Consider the following 18,856-nt stretch of genomic DNA (forward strand, 5'->3'; position numbering starts at 1 on the left):
CACCATTCACTTTGAACTCCTTTTAATAGGGATAATGAGTCTGGATGCTTGGCTCACTTTCACAATTTTTCTAACATTTTTAACATTAACATATTTTAATACAACCACTGTTTTCATTACTAGCATTATTCATTCCTATTATTAACCAGGAAAACTTTGAACTCCTTTCTAATGAGAATAATAATTCTAGCCCTTGGCTGGCTCTCCCTACACTCTCCAACCCTGCTTTGCTGTACACATCTGGCAGTCCAAAATCCTGCTTATAATTTTATGTTTTCTACCTTCCAGTTTTCACAATATCATGTCTAATGTACCAATTAATTTCACCTAGAATCATTAACCTTGTCTTTTGTTAATGTTCTAAACCCTTTATCTCTTAAAAGCCCTTTTGATCATTTTTTTAAGCCTGTTCTGTATCCTATAATGTGCCTTGAAGCTTTAGGCTTTGTTGATAAATTAAGGTTCTCTAGGTATTGAAATATCTTCCTTCAGCCTTCAAAGAGAAACATTTGCTCGGCCAGGCTTAGGGCTTATGGAAATCACACCATTTATCTGAGCTTTGTGTAAATTTTTCTCCCAAGTTCTCATTTACGAATGCTAAGCGTAAGATTTAAGGTCATTCCTAGCCTCACGTTTGTAAAAAAATTTTTATCTCGCTTATCTGCCTCTGTCTCAGAGTATAAATATTTTATAAGTAGGTATGCAAGGGAAGGAGAGGAGACTTGGGAGATTTTCTTTGTTTTATTGGTGGTGTTTTTCAGGATTGGTCAAAGGAACAGCATGGTATCAAGGGAAAAACAGACTTTGAAATCTGGCCAATCTGAATTAGAATTCCAGGTGAATGGGAGCCATTATCCAGCTGTGCGACCTCAGCAAGTCACTTGAGTGAGATCTCTGCGCCTCAATGTTTTTCACACACAGAAGTGAGATAATAAAAGTGCTCTTATTCATAGAATTATGGTGAAGTTAAATAAGTTCACTATAGTAGAGTGCTTCAAGCCGTGCTTTTCATATGGTAAGTACCACAGGTGTGTAAGCTATTATTAGTACCACTATCTTTATTACTGTTATTATCACCGTTAGTCATGGATCTACCCATCAATATTCATGCTGAGAGTGTCAGGAAAATTTCCTAACCTCGTCAAATGCTTTGCACAGAGTAGGTAATCAATAAATACCTCCTTGATTAATTCTCATTTCCACGTGGCTTATTTGGCAGGGAGGGGTTCTCTATGACCACAGTCACTGACGCTAGTAGTCTTATTTCTCTAACCATTGCACCATCAGCAACTTCAACACCTTCAGTATCACAGATCTGCTCATTTTTTGGCATGATACTTACAACAAAAACAGCTTATGGAACTTTAGCTAATTTTTCACTATCTTCCTAACATTGCTATTATTGCTATCTTACTCTATCCAATGCTTTCTAGGGAATCTATAATTTATTGTGACTACTTGTCCACCACCATGTTTGTTTTAAGAGAAAAATCCATATAAAATGTTGAGCACAGGGCCGGGTACACTGTAGGAGATATGCATGTATATTTGCTAGTCTCACTATTATCAAATATTTTATATAAATTATCTCATTTAATCTTTAATAAATGGTCCTATGAAGAAATTCCCTATTTCATAGATGAAATAACTGACGTTCAGACACAAACTGAGATCACAAGTTAGCAAATGAGAGAAAGGATTCAAAACTATGGTCTATTTTATCCCAAAACACTCTTCCACTACATCTGGGGGGACTTCACCAGTTCTCCTTTTATCCTTTTCATAAAAAGTTTCAGTTTATTTCCACTCCTTTTTAGCGTTAAAGTGAGAATATTGCTTTTTCAATTATAAGCATTCTCCCTAAGTTCTATTGAGGTCCCCTCAAATCTACTTCCGTTTGGGGTAATACCCTTTAAAGCTGGGCAAGGTTGAGCGAGAGGCCCCGGGCTTCCACCTTACAAACATATTCCATATAGCAAGTGGTTTAAAAGCTTTAAAATCAGACATAGATTCAAATCCCATCTCTACACAGACTAGCTCATTGGGTTATTGTGTGTTACTCTACTTTAATCCTTACAATAACTCGATGAAATTAGTACTTGTATCATCCCCAACTTGCAGCTGAGTAAACTAGGGCTGAGAATGGCCCCACAGTTCACCGTATGGCCAGGCATCTAGTTGGGAGTTCCCAAATCAAGACAGTATCAGCTGTGTCTATTGGGGACCCATGCCCAGTTAGGGAGGCCTGCCTCATCCTCTCTGAGCCACAACAGTGATCAATAAACCAGGGATACCTGTGGCCCCTCTGCTCTGCAGCCTCCCTTTCTCAACTCTTGTCCTTCTTGGTTTTGTCAGCTCATAATGAATTTTGTTCTTTCCTTGAAAGGTTTTCATACTTAGAGACCGAACTGCGTTATTTGATCTGCTATAGCCATGGAATACTGTTCTACTGTTTTGTTGCTACAAAGCTCAAGAGAAAACACAGCTGCAGCCACAGATCTGTGTGCTTTTGTTCAATATCATGTGAGCTCAAAAGAAAACCATCTCTGTATCATTGGTTTATTACTTTTAAAAGATCTGAAACAATCATGGCCAACTGTTAACATTTATTTAATCTGAGTGGTGGGCACACAGGTGTCATTTCCCATGCTGCTCTGTAAGTTTAAAATATTTCATAAATTAGGTAAAAATACCTAAGCAGAAAAACCTGTATAGTCTCACAAAGGCAAATAAAGCATGGCTCTCCTTATAGAGTTTCTACTCACAGAATGAAAATACTTGTTACACATTGGAAAACAAGTAAACACAGCCAAATACTTAAATGCATAATTATCCCACAGCAGATTACTTACTACTGTTTTCCCCAAGGTCTTAAAATATACACGTATCTAGTCCTCTTATTTGGAGTTTGATGGTCAAGGCTTTCAAGGGTCATCCTCTACAGTTAAAGGACTAGCTACAGAATGAATAGAAAGGCATGGGGCCAAGTCTGGTGATGATCAGAGGGGCCAAAAAACCAGAAGCCACACAGAGTGGCATTAATCACCGTGAGGAATTTTAGTCTCATTCTTTCAAGTTAAGAAACATGTTCATCAGCCTCCTGAGAAGGATTCCTTCTCTCAAGGGCAGACTTATGATAACCAAGCTTACAAGATTGATAAATAAAATCAGAGTTTCAATATATTATTTTATAATGAGAAATCTGTCATAGAGCCAGTGTACTAATTCTTTGTAGGAAAACTTTCATTAAACAAATTATAATTACATGACTAGCACAGCATGAGAAAAGAGGAATTGTTAGCCACCTTTGTTGAATACTTAATAATACCAAACTACAATAGCCCAATGCATCCATCTCCATAAAAGGGAAAGACCTGCCAATAAGAACAGAATGCTAAAAATTATCCATTGGGCAAAACTCTGTCCTCTAGCTAGTGCCTAACTGCATCCTGTCAATGTTTACCCTGCTTTCATAGTTATCAAAACCATCTCTAAATTCAGACTTTCATGAAATGTGCCCGTGTACTCAATCTTATAGCAGGTCTTATAAGTCGAATGTCACCCACAAAATCGATTCTATCAGTTATCTTTCTTAGAGCCTATAAAAGACTCCATATAGCAACTTAGGTTGAGTCATAGAAAGATGAAAATATCTTTATGAGGGCCCATCATGTAATTCATGAAGTTGTTCATCAATGTATCCCAAGTTCCTAGAACAGTGCCAGTCACTTAATAGACAATAAATATTTCTAATGTAAATGAAAAAAATCCTCATTAAACATTTTTTAAAAAGTAGTTCAGTATAAACGCAAAGCCCATACATTTTCACTAATCATTCTCACTCCTCATTTGATAAACACAATCATTCAGGACCTGGGAACTTTGTCCTACTGTACTTTTCCACATTCAGCCTGAGTTACTCACAGAAAATCCCCCAAAGCTATTTATCACCCATCAGTCAATACCACCACTTCTATCACCAAGTATTACCATAGAGGCCCATGTTTATATTTTCCTCTGTATTCTAGTGGCTAAATCAGCACCACAATGAACTAAGCATCAATTCTTGAGAACGAAATTTTATCTTCTTCCTACACCAAAGAGCATACCAACCACTCTTACTGCAGGACAAAGATAAGTGTATAAATATTGCTAAAATCTGATACTAAAATGGGTTTAAACAAAGGAAGTTTTTGGTGAAGTCAAAGTTCTAGAAGGCATGAATTCAAGTGTTCTTAAGGTAAATCCCATCCCAGCATGTGTGCTCTGTGTATGTTTTACTCACTGCATACTGGAACTTTTCATTATATTCACGGTCATTGGCTTTCACTATCCGTTCCACTTCTAAAGAGAAAGAGAAATCAGGTATGAAATTAAATTTTTGACACAAAGAAACATATAACTCATTAAACTAACATCACTTAGGTTACTTTGATTGTCTCAAGGTTGCAAGAATTCTTTCCTTTGAAATCTGAAGGGCATTGGTTTTTTCCAGCCTAAGTGTTGGAACATGCGTTGGAAAGTCCCAAAATGGAAAGCTGAAATGTGTCTCATTGTAATTCTGATGCCAGCCATAAAACAAAACATTATGTGTCTCCAATTTCTACATCCCTTTCGTTCCACAAAGACCCTTTCTCTTAACTCCAAGTGGGTCCTAAATGAGAAGGCTGCTGAAAGTCAAATGGCACCCTGGGAAGAGATTTTTTTCTTTTCTTTTCTTTTGGCTACAAAGTGACAAAATACAATATAGCCAAATACAAAACATACTGAAGTGGCCAGTGAGGTCAGGGACCTTCAGGTCAATGAGCAAAGGTGATATTTCTAAACAACCCAGGCATATTGAGAGGCACTGCACATCACCAGGAGATGGAGTCTTGCCCTTTGCTGGAAGAAGCCTCAAAAATATCTTCTGGAAACAAATGCAAACACCAGTACAATAACAAAATAAAAGAACAACAAACGCAAAGATTATGATGTATAGAAATTAAAATTTGCAGAGGGAAAGAAGAGACAGTGCCCCCAGAAACACCAGCAGTGCACATTTTTGTAGTAAAAGTAGCAACTTCTTGCTCCATTTTACTGAATTCAGAGTTGACAAAGGGATAATGTTGGAATAATGAAAGCTATGGGATGAAGACCAGCAAAATAATCACCAGATGTCAATGTCGAACACTCATGGTGAATGACTTCATCATTTCACTTGGGATTCCCTTAATCCCACAGTTCTCCACCTGGGTAAGTGACGGGTGGTAAGTAGTATAGGGATAGTGGTAAAAGTCTGAGTTTGGGGAAGGTACATGTTGTACAACCACAGAGATAAAGAAGACTGGAGGGTGGAAAGTAACTTAGAGTCATATATTAGGGATGGGGAGGAAGAGCAAGGGGAAAGCAAAGAGAAGAAGAGCTGAAAGTAGAAGTGAGAGGACAAAGAAGAGGGAGATGAAGAGGAGGGGCAGGGAGAAAGGAATATATTTTATCACCACCGCCATCCTCCAAACACCAGGCACCATGATTTGTAAGAAGTGACTACTTTTTCCCAAAAGTCCAAGAGGAGTGTAAATGTCTCTACAGTCTCTTTGGTTCAAGTCTCAAGTATGATGTTGTGTTCACCTCTGAGAACTGCTGCTGATAAACGACACCCCGTCTTTGCTTATGGTTGAGTCTCTAACTTCTGTGGAATGTTTGTCTGTTTGACATCCACCTACATGGCTTTCTTTTTACCTGTGTAATAAAGTTAGTTCTCTGTGACTGTTCCTGTTTTCAAGACTAGCTCAACTAATTTCTGGTAAGAACAATATTGGATTGATGTCCACAACTGACCACACTGAGCGGGCTTGCCCCTAACATATATAACTCTGAAATCCAGAACTCACCAGGAGGCAACCTCCTAACCAACCATCCCCTGAAGGAAACATTTCAAACACTGGCTAGAAAGGCACCATCCTCCCCTTCTTACTGCCTCCCTAACAAAGAGCAAAAATAGCAAAGCCCAAAATGGTATTTTGGAGGGTGAGGGTTCTTAAAGCTTAAAAAGCTTAGATGATTTGTTTAAACATCCCTACAGTAACGCAGGCATAGTAAAACTGCTGGCAGGAAAACAACAAATATTATTGGGAGGGTGAAGGTTGGGGCTCTCTTCTGCAGGGCAAAGGTTAACCTGGCCCATCTGGGATCCTGCTTATAACTTAAAGATTAACTTTAGCTCTAAGTCAAAACTGAGACATGCTAATTTTATATTAATTGCCTTTAGTTTGCATCATACACATTCAGATGATGATCATTTTTAAAGTTCATATTTATATGGAGCACATCCAGGGACAGAATTCTACAGTTCTGCAGCTAGTTTTACTCACTCTAAACACCAGAAACTTGATCCCTGTCCAGTGTAACCACCCTCTCCAAGAACTGAGAATAACCCTTTCCCAAAGTGGCCAGAAGAGTAATTTCTCAGCTAGGAGTATTTGGATGTTCTTCAGGGTATCCATATTGCTCTTGTCCCATGAGACTTTGTTAGGGACAGGAAAGTCCTCTTTTGTCTTCTAAATCATTATTAAATCTTTATCTTTGCTCTGTACTTCCAATAGGTACAGTCTTTCTAAACTGAGTCTTTATAAATAAACTCTGGCATATTTTTCTATCCCTTCACTAAGCTCTGCAAAATTCTGGCTTTGGTTCTATATCCCTACAGTTTTCTGCTTTTAACCTAACTAGGCTAGACCAAAAGCTGACATTCTTACATGTGCTCGGACAGTGGGTGAAGGGATAGAAACCCCTCTTGGCAATAAGTCACATCCTGTACGAAAAGGAAGCTAAATGAATCCTCCATGAACAACTCCCACTGAGAATTGCTCAGAGGTTCAATGATGTAATGCCCAAAATTTCATAGGCATTGCAGGACCCATCCAGCTGTGAGAGTACTGAAAGAAAAGTACCCACCAGGACATTTAGGATTTACTAGGGTAAGCTCACTGCTACATAATCGTTATCACTGAATTTGCGTGCTTCCAAAAAGGAGTAAAGTGATACACAAGAATGTACAAAATATAGTGAGCCAGCATATGTTTAAAGTGAAGTTCCAAGAGCTTCCAGTTCAAGATAGCAAACTAGGTAGGTCCTTCTACCCCCCTTCCCACCAGATCTCACTGAAAGATCAGCAATATGTTTTTTAAAAGAATAAAAATATAACAGTGCTGAAAAACAAGAGTGAAGGCTAGCAGAGGTTCATAGATTTTAAAAATTATCAGTGAAGCCCCAGAGAAGTTCCAAATTCAGTCAATAAATACAAAGGTTGAAAATGCGTTATAGATGGGGCGCCTGGGTGGCACAGCGGTTAAAGCGTCTGCCTTCGGCTCAGGGCGTGATCCCGGCGTTATGGGATCGAGCCCCACATCAGGCTCCTCCACTATGAGCCTGCTTCTTCCTCTCCCACTCCCCCTGCTTGTGTTCCCTCTCTCGCTGGCTGTCTCTATCTCTGTCAAATAAATAAATAAAATCTTTAAAAAAAAAAAAAAGAAAAAAAGAAAATGTGTTATAGAGTGACAGTCCCAGTTTATGCCTATTGTCTTGGCAAAATAACTTTCCGCTTTCAAAGTGTCTTGGCTTGGAAGATAAAGTATCTGTGCATTCCAGTTTTGGAGCGTCACCAGAATAATTAAAGAAAAATTGAGCTAGGTGGGCCCCCATATCCTCCTACCCTTGCTCATTGAAGAGATTAGGCAACATGCCTGGGGAGGAAACCAAGAGTGGGTGTTCAAATCGAAGAGAGAAGCAGCTCTGAACTTCCACATCAGCTACGGGAGACTCGGTCCTAGCAAACCCTGCCTTACAGATGCAGCTGTGGGATTTGCCAGACTATAGACTGAATGTTTATGGCCCCCCAAAATTTCTGTGTTGGAACATTCCCAGTGAGATAATATTTGAGGGCCTTTGGGAGGTGATTAGGTTATGAGGGTAGAGCCCTCATGAGTGGGATTAGTGCCCTTATAAAAGAGGCCCCAGAGAGTCCCTTGCCCCTTGCATCATGTGAGGATACATCAAGAAGACAGCCATCTGTGAACCAGGAAGCAGACTCTCACCAGACAACAAATGCATTGACTCCTTAATCTTGGACTTCCTAATTTCCAGACTGTGATAAATAAATTTCTGTTGTTGATAAGCCACCCAGTTTATGGTATGCTGCTATAGCAGCCAGAAAAAACTAAGATACACAGAAAAACCTCCCTGTGGGGCTGACTACATCACCAGCCTTCCAATTTAAAGGAGAGGGCTGGCCAGGGTAAAGACCTTTACAATTGCCCTCCTATGTAAACTCAAACCAACAACTCTAAGTCACCAGATGTCTGAGAAAAATCAATAGCACAAAAGAGAAGGATGCAAGAGGAAGAGATAATGCTGAAAATGGATGGGTGAAAGAGTTTTTATGCTAATTAGTACCTTGAAGATATTCAAGAAGACATGGCTTCCATGAAGCAAGAACAAGCTAATAGGAACAAAGATAACAGAACAAGAAAGAGTTCCTAAAAATTAAAACTACTAATGGAAAAACAGGTAGGATAGACAGAATGAAAAATAAAATTGAAGAAAGCTCTTAAAATACATAGCAAAATGACAAAGAGGAGGAAGATGTGAAAGGAACACTTAGAAGGGAACGTAAACAATGGATAAGTAGAAATAATCAAGTAAACAGAAGAAAATTTCCCTGCACCAGAGTAAGACCCAACTCTTCAAAGTGAAAAAGCCACCAAGTGCCAATCAGAATGAATGAAAATGGACCCACAGATCTCCACAAAATTTTGAGCTCCAAATACAATCCGAAATATTTTTAAATTCCAGAAGAGGAAAAAAATATCGTTAGCCCTAGAGACCTGAGAATTGGACTAACATGAAATTTCTCATCAGCAAAAAGGATCATCGAAGACACTGAAGTGATGCCTTCTAGTTTCAAGGAAAAGTATGTTTGATCTCAGAATTCCATATGCAGCCAAATAATCCATCAAGTGTGAAGGGGCAATAAGAACACTTTCAGACATGTGAGAGTGTTAACATACAAGATCATTTCCGAAACGACTCAGGAATGTACAACAGGGAGATAGTTTAAATATTTTAAAAATGGAGTTAAAGAAGATATAGAAGCAAGGATGATGATCACCTGTAGTCGACAATGAAAATAAAACTACCTGACATGATCACCTACATACTCGTTCTAAGTGAGCCACAAATTCTACAGAAAAAGGAAAGGCTTGTCTATTTCCATTTATTTCACAGCCTGTATGGCAAAAATAAACCAGTTTCTCAGGAAAAGTACAATTATGTATTAGTTCTTGGCTCAAACAATAATTTCTCTAAGAAATCCTCATAAAGAAGTCATTGTTTGATACAAAGCACATAAAATGAGTTTTTAAGAGCTGTGTTTTGTAACAATTCTAGGGATGTCATTCCAAACACAATTCAGAGGGCCCAACGCTAGGGTCTCATGTTCAGTCTCTACTGAGCTGATTAAATTCAGGAATGTATTTTAGGATATTTAGAAAAATAAATAAATTGCATGTCCTTTTAGAAATCATCCTAATTATTATTTCTCTCAACTGCACTTGTGCTAAATGCTAAATGACTGAGATTCAGATTGGAATTCCTGAAAAATACCTGAAGAACTGCTATGCTGTGTTGCTAGCTGAGTACAGATTCTTGGGACAGAAAATCAAGCTGGTAATAGTGTTAACATTCTCTTGTAACAGCTGAGGAGCCTAACAAAGACATTTACCTAAATAGGAAGCTATCCTTCATCATTTCAGCAAGCAAGGAGAAGAGCCATTAGCAGAGGCAGAATTATCTTAGACACTTATTTTGAATCTGCTCCAGAATACAGAAAAATAGGTATGGTAAAAAATAGGTAATTAAACCCACAAAGTCCTCCTTCATATAGGATAATGGAAGTAGCCTTTACTTTCTGAAACTCAAAAGCCAGTATAATTTGATGCCTGTCTCAATCAAATAAAAGATCAATAAAGCACTCATAGAATGCTTATCCTTGAGCCATATGCTTCCTGTTACCTTAGCCAAGGCAACTAAATAAGGATACCTTATTTATTTTATGAAGTGGTCATTTATAAATCAGTTAAATGTTAGGAAACATTTACCAAAAGAGTAATCTTAGTTTCAGGATAAATGCCTGTTGTCTACCCTATCCCTCCCTACAATAATTATCTGACTGGGCAGCTGATAAGTGGATATGGTTTTATTATCTGAAACCTATGTATGTACATATGCTTGTCTTTCCATTTGGAAGGACGAGATGCATTAAGAACATCCAAGTGTTGGGGCACCTGGATGGCTCAGTTGGTTAAGCATCTGACTTCAGGGGCACCTGGGTGGCTCAGTCATTAAGCGTCTGCCTTCGGCTCAGGGCGTGATCCCATAGTCTTGGGATCGACATCGGGTTCCTCTGCTGGTAACCTGCTTCTTCCTCTCCCACTCCCCCTGCTTGTGTTCCCTCTCTTGCTGGCTGTCTCTCTCTCTCTCAAATAAATAAATAAAATCTTAAAAAAAAAAAAAAAGGCATCTGACTTCAGCTCAGGTCAAGATCTCAGGGTCCTGGGATCCAGCCCAGCATCTTTGGGACTCCCTGCTCAGCAGGGAGCCTGCTTCTCCCTCTCCCTTTGCCCCTCCTCCTGCTCCTGCTGTCTTTCACTCTCTCGCTCTCAAATCAATAAAGTCTTTATTAAAAAGTTTTTAAAAAATCCAATTGTTATCCAATCACTAAAACACAAGTTTGAAAGATGGGAGAGACAAAACACAGCCCTGCTGGAAATTTTTAACCTCAGTTGAGATGTTGTTCTTTGTTACCAAGACCTTTGGGACCCATAAAAACGAGAGTTTGATGACAGAGCACTCATACAAGAGGAGGAGGCCTGGATCTTTAAGCCAGAGGCCTGAGATCTTCCTTCTACCAACTATGTGTGTGAGCACATTTTAACTCATGACCTCTCCTTCTCTGTGGTTCCTCAGAAAAATGATGCCACTTTGTGTTGACATCATCATATAAGAAAATATATGGAAAGCACTTTGCAAACAGAAAAATAACCAAAAAAACTATTTTCTTAAAAAAAATAGCAAATAGGTGAAAAAAGAAATCACCCAAGCTTGAATAGTCAGTCTTAAAGCTGCTGGTATTATTATTTGTCAAAAGGATCTGAAGTAATTTTCTGAATATTCTTAGTGGAAACTGACAAATACCCATTGATTCTTCCCCAGGTTGTTGGGGGCAACACCCAACCCCTAATCTGGGCTCTTCTCCCTCATACCATAATAACTTAGACAAGATTCAGCTTCTGCTACCAGCAGGCATTTATGCCTTTTTTTTCTCTTAGTTTGTCTATGAACAACTCCTAACACCTTAATATTTAAGACTAGTTGGTGAGAGCAATAGCTCTGTTAAAAGACCAAGAGTAAGGAGAAAGAGTTAGAAGGCTTCCATTTGACCCATAAGTGATCACAGCAACTACAAATTCCTAATTAATGAACACAACTGTCTTTCTTCAATTAACTCCAGAGCATTGTGTCCTTCACCAAATGTGGTTTGGGAGACAGTCTTCAGGCAATTGGCTTTCGATCCCCAAAATCATGAAACAATGAAGCACCACAAAAAATTTGGGGGCTCTGTATAAATCCTGCTGAGAGGAACTGGTACTTCCTCAACAAGGTTGGTCCCAATCCAAACGCTGAAGAATGTCTCCAAACATGGAGTGTCGTTTGGGGTTGTTGTTGGTTTTTTGGGTTGGGTCAGAAGTCTCAGAAAAATACCCCGAAGCCAAATCAATAACTTAAGCTTTTTCCTTTCTGAATTTTCTTTCATTCTTCACAATCTGGTCTTGTGGTTGGAAGCCAAAGCAATTCATTAAAGACATGAGGAAAGAACAATGAGTGGGGAGAGCTTTAAAGAAAAGAGTTCCCCGCCCTCCAAGATTTCCTGATTTGACTCCAAAAGCACATTCTGATACAATTGAAAAATATGTGTCCTAAATCGGGGTTTCCTATTGAAACCCAGCAGTGACCTGCAGCTGCTGGGACTTACTGACATTTGAACAGCAAACTAAAGAGAATTGGGGCAAAAAAGAAAAATCTTCCCACAAATTTTTTTATTCTTGTCCTCACAAAAGAGCTTGGAAACAGAGTTAGGGGATTCAAACAAATACTAAAAGGCCTTGGGTTTGTTTTCCTCTTGGCTGAGCCAATTTGCTCATCAGGTCCAGATATTTGGAAAATTTGATTTATTGGAAGCTCTATTCCTCCCATGGCTTACTATAGCTTCACACAGAAATATAAAACATTTTAACCAGTTCATTCTTTTTCCACCATACATGAATGGGATTACACAAGTTACAAGTAAACATCGATAAAATCCTATAAATCCCTGGCACACTGCTTTCTGTAAGTACAGATTCCACAACTAGAGAGTTAAGAATTACTGCAACATAATGAGAATCATAACAGCTAACATGTATTGAGCACTGGTTAAAAACTAGATACGATATGAACTGTGCCGCATACATTACTTTATCATTCCTCAAAACAATCCAGGTATCAGCAGGTATATGCTACTGTTGGTTCCATTTTACAAATGAGGAAAATAAAGGCCTCACAAGATTATGCAGTACAATCAGATTTCAAACAGTGAGCTGCCTTTCTTGTAAAGGCAGTTTGGCAGAGATTCTGGGTATAAGGAGATGGCAGATGGTACTGTCAAGGAGAGGAAAAAGAGGACTTTGTCATTGAACGCCATGCTCCAGGGTATACTTCAAACACACACTCCCTCCCAATTAACCTTGCAGCCCTGTGACCTCTCACATTCCACGGCTTCTAGGCTTCTCTCTGCTTCCTGGTGGAGGCTGTCCTAGAGAACCTGTCTACCCTCTTCGTGGATACTTTGGGCAGTCCTTGCAGAGAATACTCTCCCAAACCCCCGTTCAAAACTTACTGCTTTCTTTGCGCCCTTTCTCATATGGGCCCAGTGCTAGACTGATGGAGACTGATGGTTTTTATTTCCATTCTTTTATAATTTGATTGTGTATAGCAAAAAATGCATTTTTACGGACTGGGCCAGGATCAGAGTGTTTTCTGTAAAGATGAAAAATAGCTGTATCTTCCTACAGCATCCCCTTTCAAAAAGAAAAATTAAATCAGGATCTACCCCCAAGAATCACAAGAGCCTAGAAGAAGCTGGAGGACACTTAATTTTCCACCGTGAGACACTTTCTGGCCATCCAAGGGAAAGCAAGCAAACCTGTCACCAAGTGAGAGGAAAGAACCCCAGGTAGAAGATAAAGACACGGGGTAAGGAAATCTGAAGATGCTTCTTCTCTGATATCTCAGGGGTTGCACAGGAAGCCGTGTTTTTCAAAGCTTACATTCGTTATTTAGAGATGACTGAGGCTTATAAATTGGGTTTCCTTAGTACATATTGGTTTCTGTGCCTCAGACCCCTGAATCCATGTGGCAATTAAAATCTGCTGGAGCCAAGACAAAGTGATTTATTCCAGAAATATTTATTGAGCTCCTTTGAGCAAGGCTGTAGTGAAGGAAAAACAAACAAGACAGCGATATCCTTTGAAGAGTGAACATGTCCACAGATACCCACATAGTAAGAAAGCAGAGGAGAGGCCCAGAAGTCATGGAAACGAGAGAAAAAGAAAATCAGGTCCAGATAGGTGGTGAAAAGGCATCACCACCTGTCTCAAGCAGCTCTGAAGGGAATTTATGCAGCTAGATACACACTGGGCTGTACGATAGGGTGTTTTGCCAAACACCTTATCCAAGTCATTTACTGAAAAGAAAAGGAATTTGGTAGGGGTGGTCTGCCACCTAAGAAAAGATATGGACTTTTCAAGAGGACATCTCCAGTTTTTCCTCCACTGTCCCTTCTAGCAAAATAGTGGACCACATGTGAAAAAAACCAAAAGAAAAATTAGGAACCTCACTTTATTTATGTATTAGTGAAGCATTCAGATAACATACTTTAAAAGAGATACAATGGAGCCAGAACTGTAGGCTAAAAAGAAATCTGACCATTTCTCACACTCCCCTCCTGACCCACCAATCCATACTCTGGTCTAAATCGCACCTCCTCTCTCCTCCAGCTACTGCAGTAGCCTCCCCTGGGCTCTCCCAGCTTCTACCCCTGCCCCTATAATCTACTTGCAGTAGAGCAACCAGAGTGATCCTTTTACAATTATATTAGTTTCCTATGGCGGCTCCAGCAAATCATCACAAACTCAGTTGCTTAAAACAACACAATTGTGTCATCTTATTATTCTGGAAGTCAGAAGTCTGAAAGCAGAGCTCACAAGGCTGAAATCAAGGTGTTTTATCAGGACTGAGTTCCTCCTAAAAGCTCTCAGGGAGAACCCATTCCTTGCCTCATGGCCACATCACTCTGACCTCCACTTCTATGGGCACATCACCTTGTCTGATTCTCCTGCCTCCCTCTTATGAGAACCCCTGTGATCACAGTGGGCCTACCTGTATAATCCAGGATATTCATCCTATGCCAGGATCCTTAACCATATCTCCAAAGTTTCTTTTACAATGGAAGGTAACATATTCACAGGTTCCAAGGATTAAGACATGGACATCTTTGGGAGAAGGAGTATTAATAGGCCTACCACAAGAACCACCTCTTTCCTCTGCTCAAAACATTCAACGCTGTTTCATCTCAACAGAAAAAGCAAGTTCTTATAAAGGCGTTCAGGGCCCTGCCTGATCTTCACACACCTGCCCCATTACAACCACCAGAAGCCCACTTACCGTGGAGCTAAGAAAGCTTAAGCTTCAGCTCACCTCACTTGCACTTTTCATTCCAAGACCCTGGGAGTTGCACTAGAAACATGTTTGCCAGGAAATCTTACTGTTTCCTACAACATGGATGGGCCTTGACGGCAGGCATCGTGCTAAGTAAAATAACGCAAACTGAGAAACACAAATACTATCCGATCTCACTTATATGTAAAACCTAAACAAACTCATAGAAAAAGACATCAGACTACTTGAGGGTATGGGGAAGGGCAAGGAGAGGGAGGTTCAAACTTCCGTTGATAAGTACTAGGGATATAACCTACAACATGATGACTGTAGCTAATGCTGTGTTAAGGGAGTAGATGTTTTTTAATAAAGATTTTATTTATTTATTTGACAGAGAGAGAGGGCACAAGCAGGGGGAGGGGCAAAGGGAGAGGGAGAAGCAGGCTACCTGCTGAGCAGGGAGCCCAACGTGGGGCTGGATCCCAGGACCCTGGGATCATGACCTGAGCTGAAGGCAGACGCTTAACCGACTGAGCCACCCAGGATCCCCAAAAGAGTAGCTCTTAAGAGTTCTTATCACAAGAAAATTTTTCTCCCTCTATTCTTTTTTATTCTTTTTATTTTATCTACACAAGAAGATGGATGTTAGCTGAATCTATTATGGTAATCATTTCACAATATATGTAAATCAAACCATGTTATATGCCTTAAACTTATCCAGTGATACATGTCAATTACTGCCAAAAAACTGGAAAAAAATTAAACATTTTAATTAAAAAATAAGTGTATTTGTATTGTTTCTGATTTTGATTTGCAAAAGTAAATTTTAGCCATGAAGACTAAGAACATTGTCTCTTCTACTCTAATTTCCCCCATTACACTTTGCCTCCTGTCTTATGGCACTGGGATTCAGATAAGAGGCTGTCAAGTTGGAAATACCTTGAGTTTGTGTTTACTGGAGTATATTTATGTGATTCACTGTCATTTCTGTATAGAGTTAAATCACCGGTAGTCCCACCAGGCTAGGAATGGTTCTCAGGACACTCCTACTTCTGCGGGTACTCGCCCAGTGTTATAACATGAAGGTGTAGGGCCTGAGGTCATACAGCAACATGAGAACGTCCTATATACCTAGCACCAGAATTATGTGGATCATGGAGGACACGGGTTTGCAAAATACAGAAGTTAGCCTGTGCAGAATTCTTCCAGTCATCACACATGTAAAATTTTATGTGAAAGATTTCATTTTCACCAACTCCTAGTTAAAATAGAATTTATTTCCTATTAGTAGTATTAGGGATTACCAAGTATTGAGTATTTTCCACACTATATATAATAAGCATACCATATATTTTTTTATGGGATTACATAAAACAAAATTTATTAGAATTGCTGTCCTTATAGAGGATAACAAATAAACCCATTTGTAGCAGTACTACGTGTAACAAGTACATTTGTAAGATCTCAGATATGAGGGAAACTTGATGTTTTCCCACGGTTAACAATCATAAATTTTTACACGACATTCTGAAGTCATGAAACTGAAAAACTATTCTAAACTATCATAACTTTATGCTAGAGGAAAAACTGAATTCTCTAATATTTCTATAGAAAATTATGTAGCAGAATAAGGTCGTATAAGAAACAATCAGAAATAGTGGAACAAAAACATAGGAAGAAAGGTACTATGACAGGCAGTGAATTAATGAAGATCTTAGGTTTTTTTTTCTTTCTGGATTTTGTGATGTGTGGTATTTTCAGATTTTCAAAATTGTAATTTATAGGAATTTATTTTCTTACTCTAAATATTCCCTATTACACATAATTTTGATTTTGTCTTAGTTTAGACCTCAAAAAAACTGGATCTAGCCCTGACAACCCTCCCCCTTGTTCATTCAGCTCCATCCACAGAGAGTCTCTTTATTATCCCTTGAACAGAACTAGGCACACACCCATCTCAAAGACTTTGCACTTGCTAGTCCCTCTGACCAGGATGCTTTCCCAGAGATCTACATGGCTCCTTCTCTCTCTCTCTCTACCTTCAAATCTTTGCTCAAATATGTCTTTCTCAATTCAGCCTTCCCCAATTACCCTTTTCAAAATTGCAGCCCCTTAGTGAACGTCATTCTCATAAAATTGCAGCCTCTCAAATGTACAAGATAATTTACTTATTCATTGATTTTGTTGACTGGCTTTCTCTTCTTCCCCCACAAAAATGTAAGCTCCATACAGGCTGAAGTTTTTACTTTTTAAAATCTGTTTTGCTCACAGCTGTATCTGAAAGCACTGGAACAGTGTCTGGCACATAATAGATGTTCAGTAAATGCTTGTGAAACGGTTAGATGGATGGATGGATAAACAAGTAAGTAAATGAATGAACTGCCAAAGTTCTGATTATCATAAGATAACCAATACTACCACAGTCAAACAAGATCACTCGAGCTAAAATCATTGAAACATGATGGTTTCATTAGCTTTTCTACCTTACAGAAGGTAAATTTACAATTCACAATAGACAATTTCTGAGTTATTAAGGGTACTTTTCTTTTAGAAAATACCATTTTGAGATTACTTCATAGGCTTTAAGATTTTATTTCACCATTCAAAGAGTCCAGATTTCAAAGTTAAGCCCAGAAATAAAAATTATAATTTCCATTAAAGTAGGAAGTTCTGTTTGAACAAATAGCAAGCACAACATTACATGAGAACGAGGTCTACCAGGGAACTATAATTCAAATAGCACTTACTAAAACTATTCAAAATAATAACAATCACAGCTACAGTTAAGGGCTTGACATATGCCAGATACTGGCTCAAATACCAAATTAAAGAAGTGTTCTAAGGTTTGGGTCTATGGAAGGGATATAAAAGCATTTTTTAAAATAAATGTCTATAATTCTAAGGATAAAATTAAGGATTTTTCTTTTACAGAACCAAAGTATGACGATTAGAATATTATACATTTGGGAATGTTAAAGAATTGGAGAACTAGAACAAATGCATTTACAAATATGTTCTAAGTCCAATAAGTATATATGACATACAGTGTTATTCTAAGTATAATTTTATTATTCACTATAATAAGGTAGTTCAAAATACTTATTTTTGTGTATATGTGATGGCTAATATTTAAACCTATTCAAGCACAGAATACTGATTAATATATTCATTAACCATTATTTTCTTTTTCAATTCACTATTCATTTCTTTATTCCTTATTCATAGATCTTCCTGACATATTCAAATACTCCTATAACTATTATAGAATTGTAATTTTTAATGTATTCTTCTGGTAAACTTATAAAACATTATTAAAAATGTATTTTTAAGCTTCCCACTATGATGGTATAACTTGTGTCAGGATCAACTCATCTGTTAAGAACTCTAAGAGCTAGATGAAGTATACAATATTTTAATATTTTTGGAGGAAGGGGCCAACAGAATGCCAATGATAGACATAATGTGACCCACTCCACACCCTGTAAACATACTGAGGGCTTCCCTGTGGAGTAATGCATGCTGGTCCCACAACCTCCACATTTTGGAACTCTAAGAGCTAGATGAAGTATACAAAATGTTTGAAAATACATATAACAACAAAATCAGATAGAACTTGAAGGGCCAAGAACCAGCAGAGAAGAGAAAGGTATTGAGGTAAACCTGATATTTTGTGCCTTTCCCCTTAAGGCATTTGCTAACTCCTCAGCTTCCCAGAGGTGAGAGAAGACAATAATTAGAGTTCAGAACCTAGCAGGGAAGAGGAGCCTTGGAAACACTCTAGGTTTCCAGTTGACTTCTAAAGTACTGTATTCTAGGGATAAGAACTAACAAAATTAGACTAGGCCATATAAATACTGAAACCCCACCTCATAGTATCTCAGTCCTTGACTGGATCAGGATAATCTGTTCCTTCTCTAACTACCTGTGAGAAGAAAAGTAAATTCTCCTCAAGGAAGATAACATTATCCAAATCCCCTACGTTTTTTTCATATGCAAGGTCTAGATTTTAATAATAAATTATCAAGTATGGCAGGGGACAATATCAAACTATTGGAAACCAAGA

The 18,856-nt window shown here is 38.5% G+C and overlaps 1 protein-coding gene across 6 annotated transcripts in view; it reads right to left on the minus strand.

Annotated features, from left to right (window-relative positions):
* ATP8B4 (ATPase phospholipid transporting 8B4 (putative)) overlaps positions 1 to 18,856 on the minus strand; it is a 246,914-nt gene that overhangs the window by 179,439 nt on the left and 48,619 nt on the right. For all 6 annotated transcript variants that reach the window (XM_087859264.1, XM_045812106.2, XM_087859266.1 and 3 more), the window contains one exon: positions 4,286 to 4,344. In XM_087859264.1, coding sequence (XP_087715390.1) covers positions 4,286 to 4,344 — 59 coding nt within the window. The remainder of the gene's footprint in view (positions 1 to 4,285; positions 4,345 to 18,856) is intronic.

This window comes from Ursus americanus, chromosome 36 (assembly GCF_024610735.1).
Source record: "Ursus americanus isolate L20-20 chromosome 36, mUrsAme1.1.p, whole genome shotgun sequence".
NCBI classification, from domain to species: Eukaryota; Metazoa; Chordata; class Mammalia; order Carnivora; family Ursidae; genus Ursus; species Ursus americanus.